The sequence below is a fragment of the Porites lutea genome, chromosome 5 (assembly GCF_958299795.1).
Source record: "Porites lutea chromosome 5, jaPorLute2.1, whole genome shotgun sequence".
Lineage (NCBI taxonomy): Eukaryota > Metazoa > Cnidaria > Anthozoa > Scleractinia > Poritidae > Porites > Porites lutea.
The window spans coordinates 7281015-7298514 of NC_133205.1; the positions used below are offsets into that span (position 1 = coordinate 7281015).

At 39.0% G+C, this 17500-nt stretch overlaps 3 protein-coding genes across 5 annotated transcripts in view; 1 reads left to right on the top strand and 2 right to left on the bottom strand.

The window, feature by feature from the left end:
- The window catches only part of LOC140936496 (protein O-mannosyl-transferase 1-like), a 35312-nt gene extending 30015 nt beyond the window's left edge, over positions 1–5297 (bottom strand). The window contains exons 1-3 of one of the 2 annotated variants that reach the window (XM_073385973.1): positions 5143–5297; positions 3344–3513; positions 516–619 (exon numbers count right to left, since the gene is read on the bottom strand). In XM_073385973.1, the coding sequence (XP_073242074.1) occupies positions 516–619; positions 3344–3513; positions 5143–5241 (373 nt within the window). In that variant the 5' untranslated portion in view covers positions 5242–5297. Of the gene's footprint in view, positions 1–515; positions 620–3343; positions 3514–5142 lie in introns of those variants that run through there. The other variant, XM_073385974.1, reaches the window with a different exon arrangement.
- A 3789-nt stretch (positions 5298–9086) lies between these two features.
- Positions 9087–12681, bottom strand: LOC140937320 (DNA topoisomerase 3-beta-1-like). Its single transcript, XM_073386864.1, has one exon. The coding sequence runs from the start codon at positions 12564–12566 to the stop codon at positions 9999–10001; it is 2568 nt and encodes an 855-aa protein (XP_073242965.1). The 5' UTR covers positions 12567–12681; the 3' UTR covers positions 9087–9998.
- Positions 12682–12864: 183 nt separating this feature from the next.
- LOC140938668 (transmembrane protein 237-like) overlaps positions 12865–17500 on the top strand; it is a 12418-nt gene continuing 7782 nt past the window's right edge. Inside the window, exons 1-5 of one of the 2 annotated variants that reach the window (XM_073388163.1) lie at positions 12865–13303; positions 14294–14494; positions 15902–16010; positions 16368–16429; positions 17440–17500. The exon at positions 17440–17500 is cut by the window's right edge and continues 83 nt beyond it. In XM_073388163.1, the coding sequence (XP_073244264.1) occupies positions 13015–13303; positions 14294–14494; positions 15902–16010; positions 16368–16429; positions 17440–17500 (722 nt within the window). In that variant the 5' untranslated portion in view covers positions 12865–13014. The remainder of the gene's footprint in view (positions 13304–14293; positions 14495–15901; positions 16011–16367; positions 16430–17439) is intronic. The other variant, XM_073388164.1, reaches the window with a different exon arrangement.

Genomic DNA, 17500 nt, shown 5'->3' on the forward strand with positions numbered 1-17500 from the left:
TTCAGGTTAAAATCAGTTAACTTACTAGGTTGATTCTCTATTTCCTTTGTCTCCTAGGGCTACAGGACGAAGGCAATTGAAAATCATCCTAGGTTTAATTAACCTGAAATCAAATTTGTCCTGTAATATATACAATAAAAGTATTACCAGTAGGTGGGAAAGGTTTCTGGGAAGCTACCCACCCACCACTCCCCTAAGGTAACATTAACACTTACTTCTTACTTAGGGGAAAATGATAAGCTTAATGATAAGCTTAAAATGATAGCTTAGGGGAGGGGTAGGTGGGCAGTTTCCCAGAAACCTTGATTGATCCAATTGAACAGCAAGGGATTTCTTTTGATTGTAATTTTCCTTTTGTTCCTACAAAAGAAGCTGGGGGTCATGCTCCTAGCAGCTGTGGGAAATGCCCAGTCCAGGGAACTTGAAGATTACAGTTCACAGTACAAGAGTATTTTTCTTACTTCAATCTATACTTCATTCCTTATTTCAGCTGTTAGTGACAACCAAGTTTTTACCTGTTAATGCAAATATGAGCTTTCCTAGTGGAGGATTAACATCAAAGAAGAACTGATTCCTCATGAAAAAATTTGTGAACTGGCCAAAATGTACTTCATCAAATCTGTGAAGTTAAGATCAAAAAGAGAAATCAATTTTGTAGACAGCTGCTTAAATACAGTTACATACTTACTTATTAAAGGTTAGCGGATACCTTCAGATGAAAAATGTTAAAATTTTTATTGTTGGCTCATAGTAAGGGTTTTAGTGTGATCTTTATGAGAAAGAAAGAAAAAATGGAGAAGAGTAAATTTTGATGGAGAAATGATGGTTTTTTGTTTGAACCAGAAGTAAAAATTACTCGTTTGATTGACCGCCCTATGGTGTTTTTCGCGGGAATTTCCATGAGAGGTGGATGTATAATCAGGAATGTTTTTCTTTTAGTTAGCGACTCGATGCAGTATCTTTTTTTTCAAAAGAGGGCACAAAGTGAAGGGCAAAAGGGAATCTCAATGAACAACAGCACGACAGAAGAATATTAAAGAAGCAATGGATAGAAACGTCTTTTTTTTTTTTCCAAAAAATATTTGATAGGCATTTGAGAAATAACAACATTTTCAAAAAGGACGTTATGAACCACTCATCTAGGCTGAGTGGCACATTTTACATTTACTTAGTCAGAGTAGTCAGAGTCAGCCTAGTGGTAACAGTACATAAAAATCATAATTCAGGTCTCAGTTATTTGCCAATGTAGTAAGAGAAAAACGTAAGCTAAACTAGACCTGAAACAAAAGGAAGCTACAGGTTACCCAATCAGTTGCATCGCTGTTAAAATTATATTATCCTCTCTCTATGTTAATATTCGCGTCAGTGGAAGCCACTGAACTGTCCTTTCTTCTTTTCTTTCTATCGGCTGGTTTGCTTTTGACCAAGAGGTGGCTGGATTTGTGGTCTTTCATTTCCACAGCCATGAAAAAAAGTTGATCTCACTATTGACCACAACACAAACATGGCTCAAAAGCTATTTAAAAACAGAAAGTGTGCTAAAATTGAACAGAAGTTATCTTATCCAAGCGCTGATTGGCCCAGTTTCCTGAGAAGTATTTTTGGGCAGAGTTTGTTTATGAAGTGTGGGATTTTTCAATTGCCTTTTTCTCATCTTATATTTTCTGCGTAGAAGGGACACTTTAAGAAGCAATAACTCCGAGGGAGTTAATTTTTTTTTTTTTGTGGGGGGGGGGGGGGGGGGGTTTGACTTCCCAAAGAACAAATCTGAGTTTTAGCTTTTGAAAGCTAAATCTGTTGTTCACATTAAAAAATCCTAAAAAAATGAACAGTGCATAATATTTTTTTCAAAAAGCTGTTGGTTTTAATTATTAAGAAAGCCAGTTTAAAAAGCTTTGATTTGATATAGGGTTTTAGGAATCTGCAGCCTTGAGTTTAACTGGAATGCGCTACACTACTCGCGTATTGGACGCCTCCGAAGGTATCCGGTAACCTTAATCTGAATGTCAAACCATTAAAAAATATATATAATTTATCCTAAATATCATACTAGCCCTATCTAGGTACTCTACTCAAACAGTCACAAATCAATGAAACATAGCATGGTTAAAAACTGAAAAGGCAGGGGACAAATCAGGCCATTTATAAGCAGGAAGTATTGAAAGAGTTGAAATACAGTGAAACCCTGTTAATACAGTGGAATCTTTATTTAAAGGGCTGCTACATAACAAAGTACTCTGTATAATGAACGATAATATGCCTAGCCCCAGCAATAGTATTTTATATTGAAAAGAACCTCAATAGAACAAAACCCCTTTATAGCAAACATAATTATGTCAGTCCCTTGGCCCCTCGTTATATTGAGGCTCCACTGTACGGACGTTGAAGGGGGCCAAGGAAAGTGTCTGTATTAACAGGGTGTCAGTATAAAGAGGGTCAGTATTAAGTGGGTGTCCATAAAACGGGGTTTGACTGTACAGCTACACCTGTACAGTCGACTCTCTCTTAACGGACACCTCTATAAGATGGACACCTCTCTACGACAGACACTTAGTGCCGGTCCCAAAGGTGTCCGTCTTAGAGAGAGTTGACTGTACATGTACCAAGAAACAAATCCAGGAAGTGGTTTGAATGGAAAATTGAATCAAGGACCTTGGGATTTGACCTCTTACTTGTCTAAATCCTGGTCCTCACTAGCAATGCAAACATAGGCATAAGCATAACACAAGCATGAGAATAATTATGAACATAACTAGTAAATATAACCAAAGGTTATGGAGTGTGGGTGACAACAATCGAGCGGCTCCAACGCTTTACTTTGCGTAAGTTTCACGTGACAGATGGTCAAAACATGCATGATCAGATTACAAGTGATAGAAGGTCCAAACGCACGTGATCACATTGCGTTATGTGCATTCCATTCATTCTTAGTGGAAGTCCCAACGAATGTTGGCTACATACATGCGACGCATGCGTAATAACAACCTGGAGATTAGGATTGTGGGCTCCTCTTGTCACCCACAAAAAGTTTATGTGCCAGAGAGGATGGCCTTAACATAAGCATAAGTTGATATTCTTGTGTTTATGCCTGTGCTTATATGTCAAGGCCATCCTCACTAACGCAGAAGCTTCTTTCGCTTATGCTCGTGCTTGCATGGCTAGTGAGGACCATGCTACGCTTATGCTTATACTTGTGTCACTATTGAGAACCACGCTATGCTTATATGCTTATACCGTCTCCCTAGGTGATGACCAGGCTTCAAAATAACAGTAAAGTAGTGGGGATCCCCAGTATTTAAACAAAATAATAAACATGTACCATTAACTATAATATTATACTTACATAACATGTTTAGGAGAAGTCAGTTGCCACATTCTTGTACCAAATGAAAGGCCAACCAAAATCAACCAGAAAAAATTCAATTCTATATTCATTGTGAAAGGTGCTTCAGTTTCTTTTTCTCTTTGCTCCAGCTGTGGTTGTTTTTCTTTGCAGTTTTGTAAATCTTTTACCTGGGAATACAATTAATAAAATGCTTTTTACATTGAATTTTGTTTTGCTGCATGACATCCATCTGCCTACTATATTTAAATCTACAGAATTAGTAGTACGAGCTACCAAAGCCTCAGTGGCACAGACAGAATTTTTTAAAAAGAGAATCCGATGCTTATGTTTTAGGAGGGGCAAATGACCTGCCATCTCGAAACCATGTTGGTTACAAAAATGCGTGCAAGAAATTCAACTGTTGTGGAGAAGCTTTTGTTTGTGCCTCGTGCATCACTGGGTTCGGATAAAGCAATGATGATGATGATGGCTGTGCCTTAATGGGATATAGGGAAAAGCATTTGAAATTATAGACACCTACATGTAAAACCACTAAGGATAGTTGGAGCTAAGAGTCAAACAACATACTGTGAATTTGATAATTACAATATTGCCATGGTTTGACTCATAAATTTCCTTGACTTACGGGTACTGAAATCATGCAGGCCCTAATTGCTTGAAAGGTGGATGGCGGTGGATAATGATATCCAGTGAATAACGCAATTGATTTCCCTAATACTTATCCACTGGACAGAGTTTTACCTGGTGGATAGCCCTATCCAGCTTTTGAACAACTGAGGCCAGAAGCTCTGTGACTGATTGAATTGAACAAGTTATCTTACTTTGCATGACTTTGTCATGTGGGTTTTAAATTGGTCTTCTTCAACAGCATTTTCTTTCCATTCCTAAACTACCCATATAAACTTAACCTCGGATCCCTCCCATCTATATCACCAGTACTCACTGACCTTCGGTCATTTCTAGTTTAATATATACATTTTTCCCAGAATTGGGGCTGTCTAAGGCTGTGTCTATATATATAAGACTAGTTACAATTTGCGCATTCACCATTATCCACATAAAAACAACATATACATTTACGATCTGTACACTCTGGAGATAATATCAGACGTTTCATTTTCTATGTGTTTACAGAAGCCAAAAATGTACGAGTTTGAATACATCATAGATTAAAGGCTTGATTCATAAGACCGCTGTGACATACTAACCTGCTATTCAACGTAATGCAAAGAAAATAAAGTCTAAATGCAGTCACACTAGTTAGCTTAATTAAGAGGTAGAATTATTATTTATTGTTTTCAGTTTTGCTTCATTGGTTAAAATACTCTGTTTCCATTTGCAGTGCATATAATTATAAATTTAATTTGTGGAACTAAAACAGAAGGCCAGAGCTAATTCCTTAGTTTTTTTAAATTATGGACTCAAGATTTTAGTAACTACCGAAAAAATCTGTCATAGAATAAGCGGGCATCAACATTTTAGTCGCAGTGTAAAGCACATGAAAAGTTTGACAATTGTCACTTGAAAACTCTACAGGTGCCCGAATTATATTCAAATTCCAGAAACTCCTTCCCCTTCATTGGCAATTGCCACAGATATGTTGAAAATCAAGCCAAGTCAGGCTCAAAGAATGTACGTAATAGCGGATAGCACAACAACGTTTCTGAAATGTCATAATGCTGAGGAAATAGCAGAAAATGTACGATAACATCCAAGGAAATGTGCCTAACTTCACGACATCACACAGGTGAAAATCGGTCCCTTCAAAATGGCTTTGATGACCAAAGTCAACTCACCTGTACTTTACCATTGGAGATTTTGCTCTCTTTGCGTTTGTCACCGTGAGAGCTTAGCTTAGCATCGTCATCAACTAAGTTTGCCAACTCACTGGACATTATTTAAAACTAATTGCTATGGAAAATTCGAGGTTTCATAAAAATGCAAGCATACGGCCTGCTGTAACGCGCGTGGCTGGGTAACCGCGTGTCTAGTGAAACGCGTGGTAGTACCACAGGTTTACCATCTTTCTAGCCTGGAACTAGGCGCTGTGGAAAACAATTGGAAAATCGTAGCGAAACGGCAAAAAAAATATATAAATAAATAAATCGACTAGCAAAGCGAGCCGAGAGGAGAAATGTCAGCCGTCTCTAGACTACCTTCTTTCGCGTTCCAATTTCCGTCTCTATCAAATAAAATATCAAACTATTTTATTCTTGTTTTGCAACCACACATATGACCACATGACAAGGCAGGCAGGCATGTTGGGGGTCAAAACAATAGAATTTTTTCTCGAAGAATTTATATGAAAATAGAGTTTAGTTTCCAGAGGAGGGTAATGCTTTTGTTCTTTACCACCAACATGGCTGCCGTGATGTCAAGTACAAACCAGGTGGCATACAGATACAGTCAATAGACTATCTTATTGTTGTTTTGTAGAATCCACCACCTTCCAATAACAACACTCATTTCTTTCACAGGAACATATGAACCCACAATTGACCTGCTCCCAACGTCAGTGGCTTCATAGCTCAGTTGGTAGAGCATCGCACTGGTAATCATGAGGTCACGGGTTCAAACCCCGTTGAAGTCCTGAATTTTTTTCAGGCTTCTTTACACAATTGCATAAATTGCATTCACTGCGACGATCATTTCTTCATTTTCATTTCATTTCCACAGTTCATTTATGATTTATTTCAAGAAGAGAAGGGTGACATCACATTGCCATGGTAACAGATTCTTGAGATAAATTTTGCCACCTTGGCAATATGACTTAACAACTTGTCCTCTCTATTAGCAAGCAGAACTTGTCCAGGGGAGAAAACTACAACAAGAAAAGTAGCCTGCAGTGAAGGCATACTTTTTGGGGTCAAGAACACTATTTTCTTGTTTAGCCCCCATCTTTGATGTTGAAAGCAGAGGGAGACCGGAGTAGAAAGAAGAATTATTGTGGAGGAGAGAGGTAAGGCTGAATGCAAAGATGGGCTGTCTTTCCCATCCCCTTCCTTTTTCTCCTTTTTGATTCATCCATTGGAATGCAAGTAACTCTAGTGTTCATGAACTAAGGTGGGGATTTGCTCACTGCCATCAGTGCCATGATGGGGTGTGTAGGTTTTGTCACTTGCCAGCTGTGGTGGATTAAGGGGAAGGGCCTGAGTGGCCTTGCGGGGGGGGGGGGGGGGGGGCACCATATTTTTAGGCAAAAGGGAGGTCTGTGGGGCCAAGAAAAAATATTTTTTAGGCCAGTCTTATCTCTTAATTCAGGGACTTGATGAATGGGGTCCCCACTTTCTTTGGGATCTGAAATCCGCCACTGATCAGAGTATGCTTTCTGACTTAGTTCAGATCAATAAGCATGCAAATGGCTGCTTCACCTTAAGGCAGTGCCATACTGTAGTGTGGCAAGGTTTAAGAGAGGGCCACAGAGCCACTAAAAGGCCCCGTTAGCGTAACATTTTGACAAGTAACCTGGTCTTGAACCAGCAACATAAGACTACCATCGGTTGCATCTACGCATGTACATTTGAGGAAATTACATGTTCTCATTGGGTGCAAACATGAAATGTTTTGCCGCCAAACATTTGAAGTTTGGAATACATGGCTGTTGTCGACTTGATTTGTTTTTGTACAACAAAATATTCTTTGCAAGAATTTTTAGACGTTAACAATAATTTCTGGAGACAAGTGTGCTGTTACTGAGCGTGAAATAAGCCTGAAAGTTGAAAAAAATATATGAGCAGAATGTGCTAATCAAAACCTATAAATAAATTACCCTTAATTGGTGCAACAGCTGTTTGCTTTAACAGCTGTCAAACTTCAAATGTTTGGTGGCAAAACATGTCATGTCTGGCACTCTATTAGAACATGTTTTTTTGTCGTGTCCACACTTAGATGGAACCAACAGTAGATGGAATGGCAACAAACAATATAAACATGGGTCAAATACCGACATACCCTGCCAGCAGAGTCGCTTCGATTTTTTCTAGATAAGTCAGGAAAGAAAGGAAGGCGCCTTCCTCTTTCCCGACTTATCTAGGAAAGATCAAAGCGACTCTGTTAGCAGGGTAATATCAACAGGGACATGGCATACTCCTCACAACACGAAACAAACATATTTGAAATTTGGACTAAGGACATACATCCCCTCCCCCTAAGAGGACCTCACTAAAATTTAGGCCTGGTCATCATAATTTTTATATGACAAAAGCAACCACTACAATGGATGTGAAACCATCGGTAAATAACTCATTTAATCAATAAATTTAGACATAACAGTACAGTCTCTCAGAATATTCTTCTCATTACTTTGTGGATATACATGTAAATCTTGAGATTTTTCCTACAGCAGCTTTAACAGTGTTTTACCATTTTTATAGCAGTGCTAACTATTTTCTTATGAATTGTTACTTCTTTTTGCTACTCTCATTAACGTACTCTCATTAACGTTAAACGTCCCATGGTGGTCAACATCAATTTTCTTTTAACACTGTAAAGACATGGTCAAGAGAACAGGTCATGTGAATTAATAACATGATCACCTAAAGGAAAATGTTTTGATCTTAAACAAATTCTCTTTACAAATTCTTTAAAGGAAATGTATGGAGATCTGTTAGGAGAATTTGTATGGGGATATTGGAGCTTAGAGGGTTAAATGCTTTACACTAGCAGATACCGTAAAAATTCCAAAAATAAGCCCAGGGCTTATATTTTTCAAACGCCCTTTTTGAGGGGCTTATTTTTGGAGGGGCTTATCTATGGAGGGAAAATTTGTGTTTTAAAATTGATTGAGCTAGTTTGTAGTGGGAAGGGAATTCACCATTTTTGCTTTGTTTTACTTTGTATTTGAGGGCAAATTCCAAGTACAAGTCCCCCGGGGGGCTTATATTCGGAGAGGCGATTTAAAGGAGGGTTTTTTGCCGCATGATTTTGGGGGGCTTAAAATATGGAGGGGTTTATACATGGAGGGGCTTATTTTCGGAATTTTACGGTACTTCAAAATGTGAAGATGGCTATATATTTGTGAAAAGGGGTCAATTGATGTACGTTATTAGTCTCCTTCATGGGGAGGAGCGTTGCGTGATGACCCTATAAAAAACAGCTGTGAGGAAAAACAACTGGAAGGGAAAACATTGTAGCATAATAAGACATTTTTGCTGACTACCAACATCAAAATCTAATGTAGATTCAGATGTTAAAGGAAATTGAAAACTAGTACCATATGTAATACCAGTTCCTAACAGGAAAAAAATCCAATAAATTAAATAATTAAATAGTAAATTTAGAATATAAAATTTTAATAATATTACTATAGGTATTTAGTGAACTACACCATAAAAAATCTTTAACTGAACAAAAACACTAAAAAATAATGAATATGATTTATAGGAAACTGTGACAATGTATATATAGCTCTAACCATGGAAGTTTAGCAACAATTATTACCATGGCTATGGAAGTGAAAACACCACTTTCAAATCATTTACATAAAATGAATTTGGAGTCTTTAAGACATTCTCATTGTTGCCATCATTTTTCTCAAACTTCCTAAATTATGTAAGGAGCCTGCAATATTTCCCAGAACCCTCACATAAAGAACAAAAAAAATAGATTATAACAGGTGAATATAGTATTCTTTTAAATAGCATTCAAATTTGTGATAATCCATATTTTCAATCATGCACAACCAAACTGAACTTGCTTAGATAATGGATGGAAGAATAGGCTGTGATTGCACTCAGTAAAACATGATGTTAAGAGCTTGTGTCATTGACTTCTGAGTACAGCTTGTTACATGCATGCCTACTGTCAAACTCAGAAAACTGTGAATGCCTGAAATATTACAGGAATGTTGATTGGTATTGACTTATCACAGTAAAGATCAGAACATGTAAGCAAACCTCCAAACCACAAGCTAAATAACGATGCTTTTTGGGGTTCAGTTTTCTCTTACCTTTTTCAATACCTTTTTCCTTTCCAATCTCATTAATAATTCATGAAGAAAATACAAAGGAAATTAATGTTTAACGAGTGTTTGGAAATTAGACAAAAAAGTGCTCATTTTTGCATCCTTAATTTCTCCTTCTAAAGTTGTTTTGTTTGAGAAGTAATATCAAGCATTCAACACATTGTTTCATCACCAGATAAAATACCTCGAAGTTTTTCACAAATACTCTGCTGCACGTCGTATTTTCAACTCTCCTCTTGGTGTTTCACCTGGTGATGAAACACTACATCTAATGCTTGATATATTACTTCCAACAAAATGATACATGAATATTTCTGGCGTTCACCTTCTGTGAATTTCACAGTAAAAACACATACAAGCAACAAAAAAGGTATTTTGGGGCTATAAATGTGCTAAACATTGGATACACATGATCACATCGGATTAAAACTAAGATATGAACTATACATTGATTCAGCACCTACTACCATTGATCTCAGCACGCCCTTACTTGAAAAACACAAGTGGAGCATCACTTCAAAGCAAGGTGCAGAATTGTGACTCTTTGTCTCTTGTGATTCTCCACAGGAGATAATGGGTTCAAAATAAAGAGACTTTTGAGACCAACGATAAAAATAGTATGATGTATATGCTATTCCAAAGAAAAAGACCAGGAAAATAAGTTAAGAAATTCTTCACAAAATTGAGAAGTCAGACAAAGTAAGAGGCCAGTTGAGACATCTTGTCCTTTGGCCGTCCTCTACCCTTGCCTCTTCTGCCACCCCTGCCACGACGCCCACCCCTACCCCTCCCTCCTCGGTACATAGGGTGCTTTGAAGCAGCATGTGACATCTTGACCAGCGGGGAGAGAACTGGATCACAGAAGAGACAGCCTTGATGCTGAGTTTTATCCCCAGCCAAAGGTGACTTGGAACGATTGAAATCAACATTCAGAAGAGTTGTTCCGCAGTCACACTCTTGATCAGTGGCACTCACACGGAATGCATCTTCAAAAACATGAATGACAAGATTACACTTGTTACAGGCCAATTTCCACTTGGGAGCGGACGTAGCATCAAGAACAAGGCTTCCACTGTCACATTCTGTGCAGTCGGCAATTCCAAGATTGGCCTCAGAATGGGCACATGTTGGGTGTGTACATTGATTACAGCCCATGCCTTTCCTCATATCAGGAAAGGGTGGATGATTGTAACAGTAAGGACAAACTGGGGTACTCTTTCCTTTACCCCCAGTGGACCATACCACCAACTCAAACTCATCCAAGGGACATCTAAGTTCCTTAAAAAGTTTGATGCTACCATTTTGAGGAAGACTGTAAGTCTCGTCACACTGAGCGCAGTGTAGGCGAGTTGGCTTGGCGTTGATTAACTTCATGTACCGGTTGCATTTGCCGCATCTGGACAGAGGTTTCCCTGTATCTTTCAGTGGAGTGAAGGAAACTTCAAACAGCTCATCCATGCTGGTCACAGTTTGCACAAAGTAAACAAACTTTCTAGTGAAGATGCTCAGAGCATGCTGCAAAACAGAGTCAAAGTCCACCTTACCCTGCGCAATTAGGTTCAGCTGTTGCTCAACGGCTGAGCGCATTGTTGGAAGAACAAGTTGAGAATCAATTTTCTGGTAACCATGTACCAGTACAATTCCCAAAGGGGTGGGCTGAAGACGTCTACCGCTCAACACACGAACATAGTTCCTCTCACAAACATTGTTGATATGAACAGAAATGCTTGCATCCGTGCCAATCCCATGTTTCTCCATCAATGAAATCAGCTCACTCTCCGTAAGGTAATCAGGAGGAGATGTCTGACGTTCCTCAAGCTTCACTTCTACAATTTCATACACATCATCCTTGTGACACTGTGGCATGCGCTCATCACTGGAAATGGCTTGCCAATGCATGACGGAAGTGAAGCCAGGGCTGGTCACAGTCTTCCCACTGAATGAAAAAGTTTCAAGATCAACAGCAAATTTCACAGTTGTTTGTAAATATTTGCAGTCATAGCTGATGCTGGCAATAAAGGTTCTCGTGATAAATTCATACAGCCTCCATGAATCCCCTCCCAACTCTGCCTCACTTGCTGGTTTCATAGGGGTTATGGGTGGATGGTCCCCTGCGTCATGCCCCTTTCTTGGCTTGTTGATCCCCACGTCGAGAAGCTCACGTACCAGTGATCCCCAAACAGAATTTGATTGTTGCTGTCTAAGAGTTCCCTTGAGATCAAAATTCTCCGGATAATGGGTGGTTTCAGTTCTTGGGTAGCTTATGTATCCCTGAGTATAAAGCCTCTCTGCTATCTGCATGCAGTGCTGTGGTCCCATGTTAAGTCCTGAAGAAGCCATACGAAGCATTTCCACAGTGTTTAGTGCGATAGGTCTCTGCTTTGCTTTTTCCTTTTTTGAAACACCAATCACAGCTGCAGATTTTGAAGATTGGACAGCTCTCTGAAACATAGAGGCCACCTCCTTGTCAAACAGTCTCACTCTATCCCACTCAAGATGCATTGTTTGACCACTTGGGTGCCGTACCTGTGGCTTCAAAACCCAGTATGTTTCAGGCTTGAATGACTGTATCTGGTCGTGCCGCTCAACACAGAAACCAAGAGTAGGAGTTTGGCAAGGGCCATACGATATCAACGCACTATCCAGGTCACCATATTTGCCTTGGAAGTACTTAGTCTGAAATCGTGTGAAAGCACAACCAATTCTCAGGTCCAGCTCCTGCCTAGCATCTACAGACCTTGCTTCATTTCTGTTGGGCTCACTCAGGCGATGCATAGCACTACAAATATCAGTTTCAGTAATTGCAGAAAACTTTGCACGGTAGACAGTTTTAGATCCTGACCGTTTGTTCATGACTGGCTTGACACAATCAAGCACCTCAAAACAGATGTTTTCCCCTTCTTTGTCACAATCCAACCACAAAACGATGTAATCTACCCCTTTCCCCTCGTGCTGTAAAAACCTCGGAATTTGTAGTTTTTCGTTGGCTTCCTTCTTCAACGTGGTAGCTGTAAACAGCTCCCGGGGATTTACAGCATCCCAGTTGTTGAACTTGTGATGAAAATCCAAGGTCATTACGTGGCCGCAGACAGAGGTCATTTTAAATCTTGCCGGTTCTTTGTTAAACTGTCCATTGTACTCGTGTACTGAACAAACACCATTAAGGCCTTTCCTTGTGGACATCTGCCCCTTGGAGAGGAACTTGGCGATTGATTGCGCTAAAGAGGGCTTCTCTGCTACCATCAGCACCGTCTTCATGTTTGATGGGCGATGTTTCTGGGCCCTAAATGAAGCTTCAATGCATTCAACCGAGAGGAAATTTTTCACATTCCTCCACGTGGCAAAGAAGACAGCTTCTGCAGCGGTTGTTTGTTCAACTGATATGCGCTTTCAAAGTGAGCCTGTAGTTTATACCAGATAGTGGTATTCCTCGAAAGATTATGCTCAATTTTCTTTACGAGCCCTTAGTATAATTTTGTCAGAGGTAGTTCGTGAAGATTATGCTCAATACAGTGCCTTGAACCCAGGTATCTTGGAATGCGCGCGGTCATTCAAAATAGCGACAAAACAAACGCTCATTCAGCTGTCGATGAATGTTTTGAGCGATCAGATCAGCCGAAAGTTAATCTTTTGTGGTATCCAGCCACTATGACTACATTTATATCATAAATCTGGTATGTTGCGGTAAATTTTAACAGCTTGAAATATGGCAGAACATGAAAATACTACCACGAGTAGAGACCCAGCTCAGCGTCAAAGACGACGCAAGAAACGAATGTCAAGGGAATTTCCAGAGGACCACACAAATGAGGGCGTAGAGTCGCCAAGTTCCGTACCAGAAAGAATTCCTTTGCAAGAGATTGTAGATGGAGAAAAAGTCAGCGTTCCTCGTAGTGCATCTAATAACTCAGGTGATCAGGAAGGCATTCAACAATCTTCTGTTGACAGGAGAAACCGCTCGAGAAGAACAAGAAGGAGATCAAGACTCGAAAATGGTGAATAAGTATACAACTAAGGTTCGAATTTTTAGTTTTTTTCAGCAAGAAAATTGTGCAGGAAAGAATAGATATTTGACGACTAGGAACATCTCCGGTTGCCTGACCTTGCAGGGGGGAGTGGGGACTTTGCATTTTTATTCCGATCCCAGCACCCCCCCCCCCCCCCCCCCGATGAATGAGTATCCTCGGCAGACAAGTAGTAGGAATCCGTTTTCAAAGCAACCAACAAAAAAAGAGGGGGTAAGGAAAGGTATTTTTCAAAGGGTTCCGACAAAAAGCGAGGTGGTAGGAATCTGCTCATCCACCAGGGGGGTTCAGAAAAAAATGGAAGTGTACATGTGGGAAGGTAGCTAGTTGCAACTGGGACTCTCAGGTTGTTTACCATTTTAAAACGTTTCTGAAAAATCCAGCTGAAAAGTAAAAGGAATACCACTTTTCAGATCAGTCTTGCAGAGAATATCCAGGGGCAACAGAATTTCTAAAAAGGTAGTCCTGTTTTTCCGGACAGAATTTTCCAAAAGAAATTTGTGTTCCATTTCTTGAAAGCCATCTTTGATACAAGTTTCAGGCTTCCACGGCCATTTTTCACTTTGATCTTTTATCAAATTCTCTCAACTAATATTCTTCAAAAAAATGTATAGAGAACAGTCTGGAGAATTTGTTCTGGATATGGGACAATGGGCAACCTTCAGGCCGATTTAGACGGTGCGTTTTTTGCTTACGATTATCATGCGCGACTGCATGTAGCATACATCAGGACTTTCAACCATCCACACGTGCACAATTTTGCTTAGGACATCCACAATGTGTCATTCAAATGTTGTGGGTCTAATTTACTTGACACGATCCGTCGTGAAGACGTGACGCATGCTAGTCGTGCACCACAGTTGTAAGCAAAAATCGTACTATCTAAATTGGCTTTTAAGGAATAAGGTTACAATGTCAAGAACTCACAAATAAGAAAAATGCCTATGTTACCTTTTGTAGGAGATGCATTGTATGATGAAATGGAATCAAGCACTCTTGACATGCCTGACAGGAAAAAATATAAGCGTCCTCCCCCTGGGGTGCGACAGACCAGGAGGTCAGCTAGTGCTGAAATGATTGACAGAGATGATGATGAAGGAATGGCAGATAATGAAAACATGAGTCCAGCAAGGAGAAGACCAAGAAGAAAAAGGAATCAAGGCTAGTACTAACAATCCGTTTTTATCATAATATCTACAGTAGCTTCTGCTGTTTGCAGAGATGGGTAAGATGTTATCAGTTTTTCTTCAAGGACTCAAGTTTTTTTATTCATTTGACAAGGAAGTCATCAACTCTAGATCCGACTCCTCATTTAAAAAAAATAGTAGTGATTAAATTAATAAGTAAATATGGAAACTGATCTTAAATCCTCCTTTAACTTCACACCATCTTTTGCTTCACTTGATGAAAACAGCTATAGTCGGTTGTTCATGGAGGCCTAACCTCTCGTAAGCTCCTATAGTTTCTGTCAGGTCTCCTCACCAATTATCCATTATTATGTGGCACATAAAATAATATAATTATTAATTTTAAAAAAATAAATAGTATTATTGCCAAGACTTAAGACAGAGTTGACCAAGCCCAGTTAGCTGCTATCTAAGGTTAGCTGTTAACAGAGTATATGAGTTGCCATGGTAACTAACCTTGGACACTGCTCCAAGCTGTAATAAATTTTGTTGCCAAAGCATGTAGAAAAAAATTGTGAGACAGAAATTGCAGTGAAAGAGTCTCCAGTTTATTGAACTGTGTTCAACAATCATGAACCAAGCCATGTGTTGTTTTTATTAGTTGTGTTTATGGTCTTTCTAAAGCTAAAGTGAGATAAACATTTGGATAGAATATTATATATGCTCCATTTTTTATATATATACGGTAAATCCTCTATTAAGCCCCCCAGGGGGCTTATTTATTTCAATTACATTTGAGGGGCGGCTTAATAGAGACAGGGCCTTATTTTTCCTTTTTAACTTAGCACTGCAGACAAAGGTACCAGTTCTCTATAAAAAAAACTAGAATGCAAAGTGGAAAAGCATAAGTACAATGGTCTGAGTTCATGTGGCTGAGAAAGAAAAACAAATCTACAAGTACTTCCAGCTGGTGAATAAACCTTCCTGGATCAGTCCACACAAAGTTTTACAGTCGTAATTATTGATCACTACAGTCTATCATTTATTAGTGAAGAATAATAAGGGGAGGGGAGGGGGGCTTATTAACTTTGTTCCCCTGGAAAGGTAGGGCTTATTAGAGAGAGGGGGCTTAATAGAGGATTTGCAGTAATTCGTCCCTTTTACCCTAATTGTCTGGGTTCAAAGGATGGGTGGTCATAGACATGTCCTTGTCTGGGTATTATGGATATAATATTCCTACACAGTGCTGGTCATGACAATTTTCTTGGGATGTTCCTTTAAGAGGCATGAAACTTTATAGGCCAAGTCTTTCTATCATAATGAAAAAAAAATCTGATAGGCCATAAGTAAGTGACATGAGAGTCCCTATGGGTAGTTTTTACTGATTTTACCCCTTACTTTTTGAAAGTTTTATTGAGTATTTTATTTTAATATTTTTAAGGTTCTAGAGATGTTATCGATGGCGAGGAGTATAGTCCCGAGTATGAAGGATATGATGGCCCTAGAGATCCAAATAAATTGAGATCCAAAAAGCATAAAACAAAGAAAAGGTATTTATAAAATGTAAATGTAAATGATAAACATTTTTTAACATATTCAATAATAGTAAGATCTACAGAATCTTATTAAACAGTTTGATCCTTACATTCATTACATTTTAATTTTAAATCGGTTTACTAACAGTTCATCCTTCAGATGACAAAAGGTACATGTAAAATTTAAACTGTTGTTACTATTCTATGCTACCCATATCATTGTATTGTTTCAGTGCTACTTAAATGTGTAGCATAATATTATGATAAAGAAATGAAGTTTATTGTATTCAAGAGTATGTTTCAAAGAAGTAAGATACTGGTACATGTAATTACGTTGGTTGATAACAAGAGAATTTTTCTCATTTCCCTCACTAGACAGCACAACGGAACATCTGCTGAAGAGGACAACTACAATGCTGACGTTGATGGAGAAGGTAATTCTAGGCCAAGATAAGATAACATATACAGCTGATGCTCTCAAGAGTGACCAAAATTAAGTTTTTCCTAAAAATAGCAATAGATAATCAAGAGAAAGTTTATGAGAAGGGAAAATACTTTGATCTTTTGTCAAAGTTTCTCAACTAAAATTTTCTGTAATGAAATGTATAGGGATTAGTCTGGAGAATTGGTATGTGGATCTTGGGGCTTAAAGGGTGAAAGAAACTTTTTCTTCTTTTCTGCTTAAAATGAGGGTGTCTGCTCAGAGTAGTTTTGACTGTACCTGTGGGGGTGGTACTCAGTGTTTTATATGGGGAGGCGCTGCCCTGTGGTCTGACCCCTAATCCCCATTTATATACCATTTTTGACAGAAAAGGTGCCCCTTTCGTACACCTTCTATTGGCAAATGGTACCCCTTTCACATACCTACAACCCTGGTCAAAACGTCTTGGGACACTTGAGGAAATTAGGCACAAAGACGCACTTTGCTAAATTAACTCATATTCGACCTCTTAAAAAAGCTTGGCGATGTTGTTATAATGGACTATTTCTGCTGTCCCCCTCTCCCCCAAGCAGTGTTGATTGTGTTGAATTAAAAATTGAATGCATAACGTCAACATTGCACCGAGGGGGAAGGGGGGAGGCAAGATGTCTCAATTTGACAAGCTATTGCGTTAGTGTCCCAAGAGTTTTGACCAGGGTTGTAGTTTAGAACTTTGCATCCCTTTCAACTGCTGTAAATGCACTCATTGTACATGTACCATCTTCTCAGCTATAAAATGCATCTGTTAGCCCTTTTGTGCCTTTTTACCGACCAAAATGACAGATGTCCCTACCCTTTCATATACTTTAACAAGTGAAATCCCAATCCTTCCATATGCCTGAAGCCTGAAAAACGTAAACCCCCTTTGGGCGGAGCTTCCCCATATAGGCCATTATAGGGAGTACTCCCCTCCCCCCATTATTGTATTTTTTCTTTTATGGCACTGATTCTGTGTTTTGTTAGCTTCAACAGTTGATTACTACAGAGTTGATAAGGAAGACATAGTAACTGGTGACACACAAGA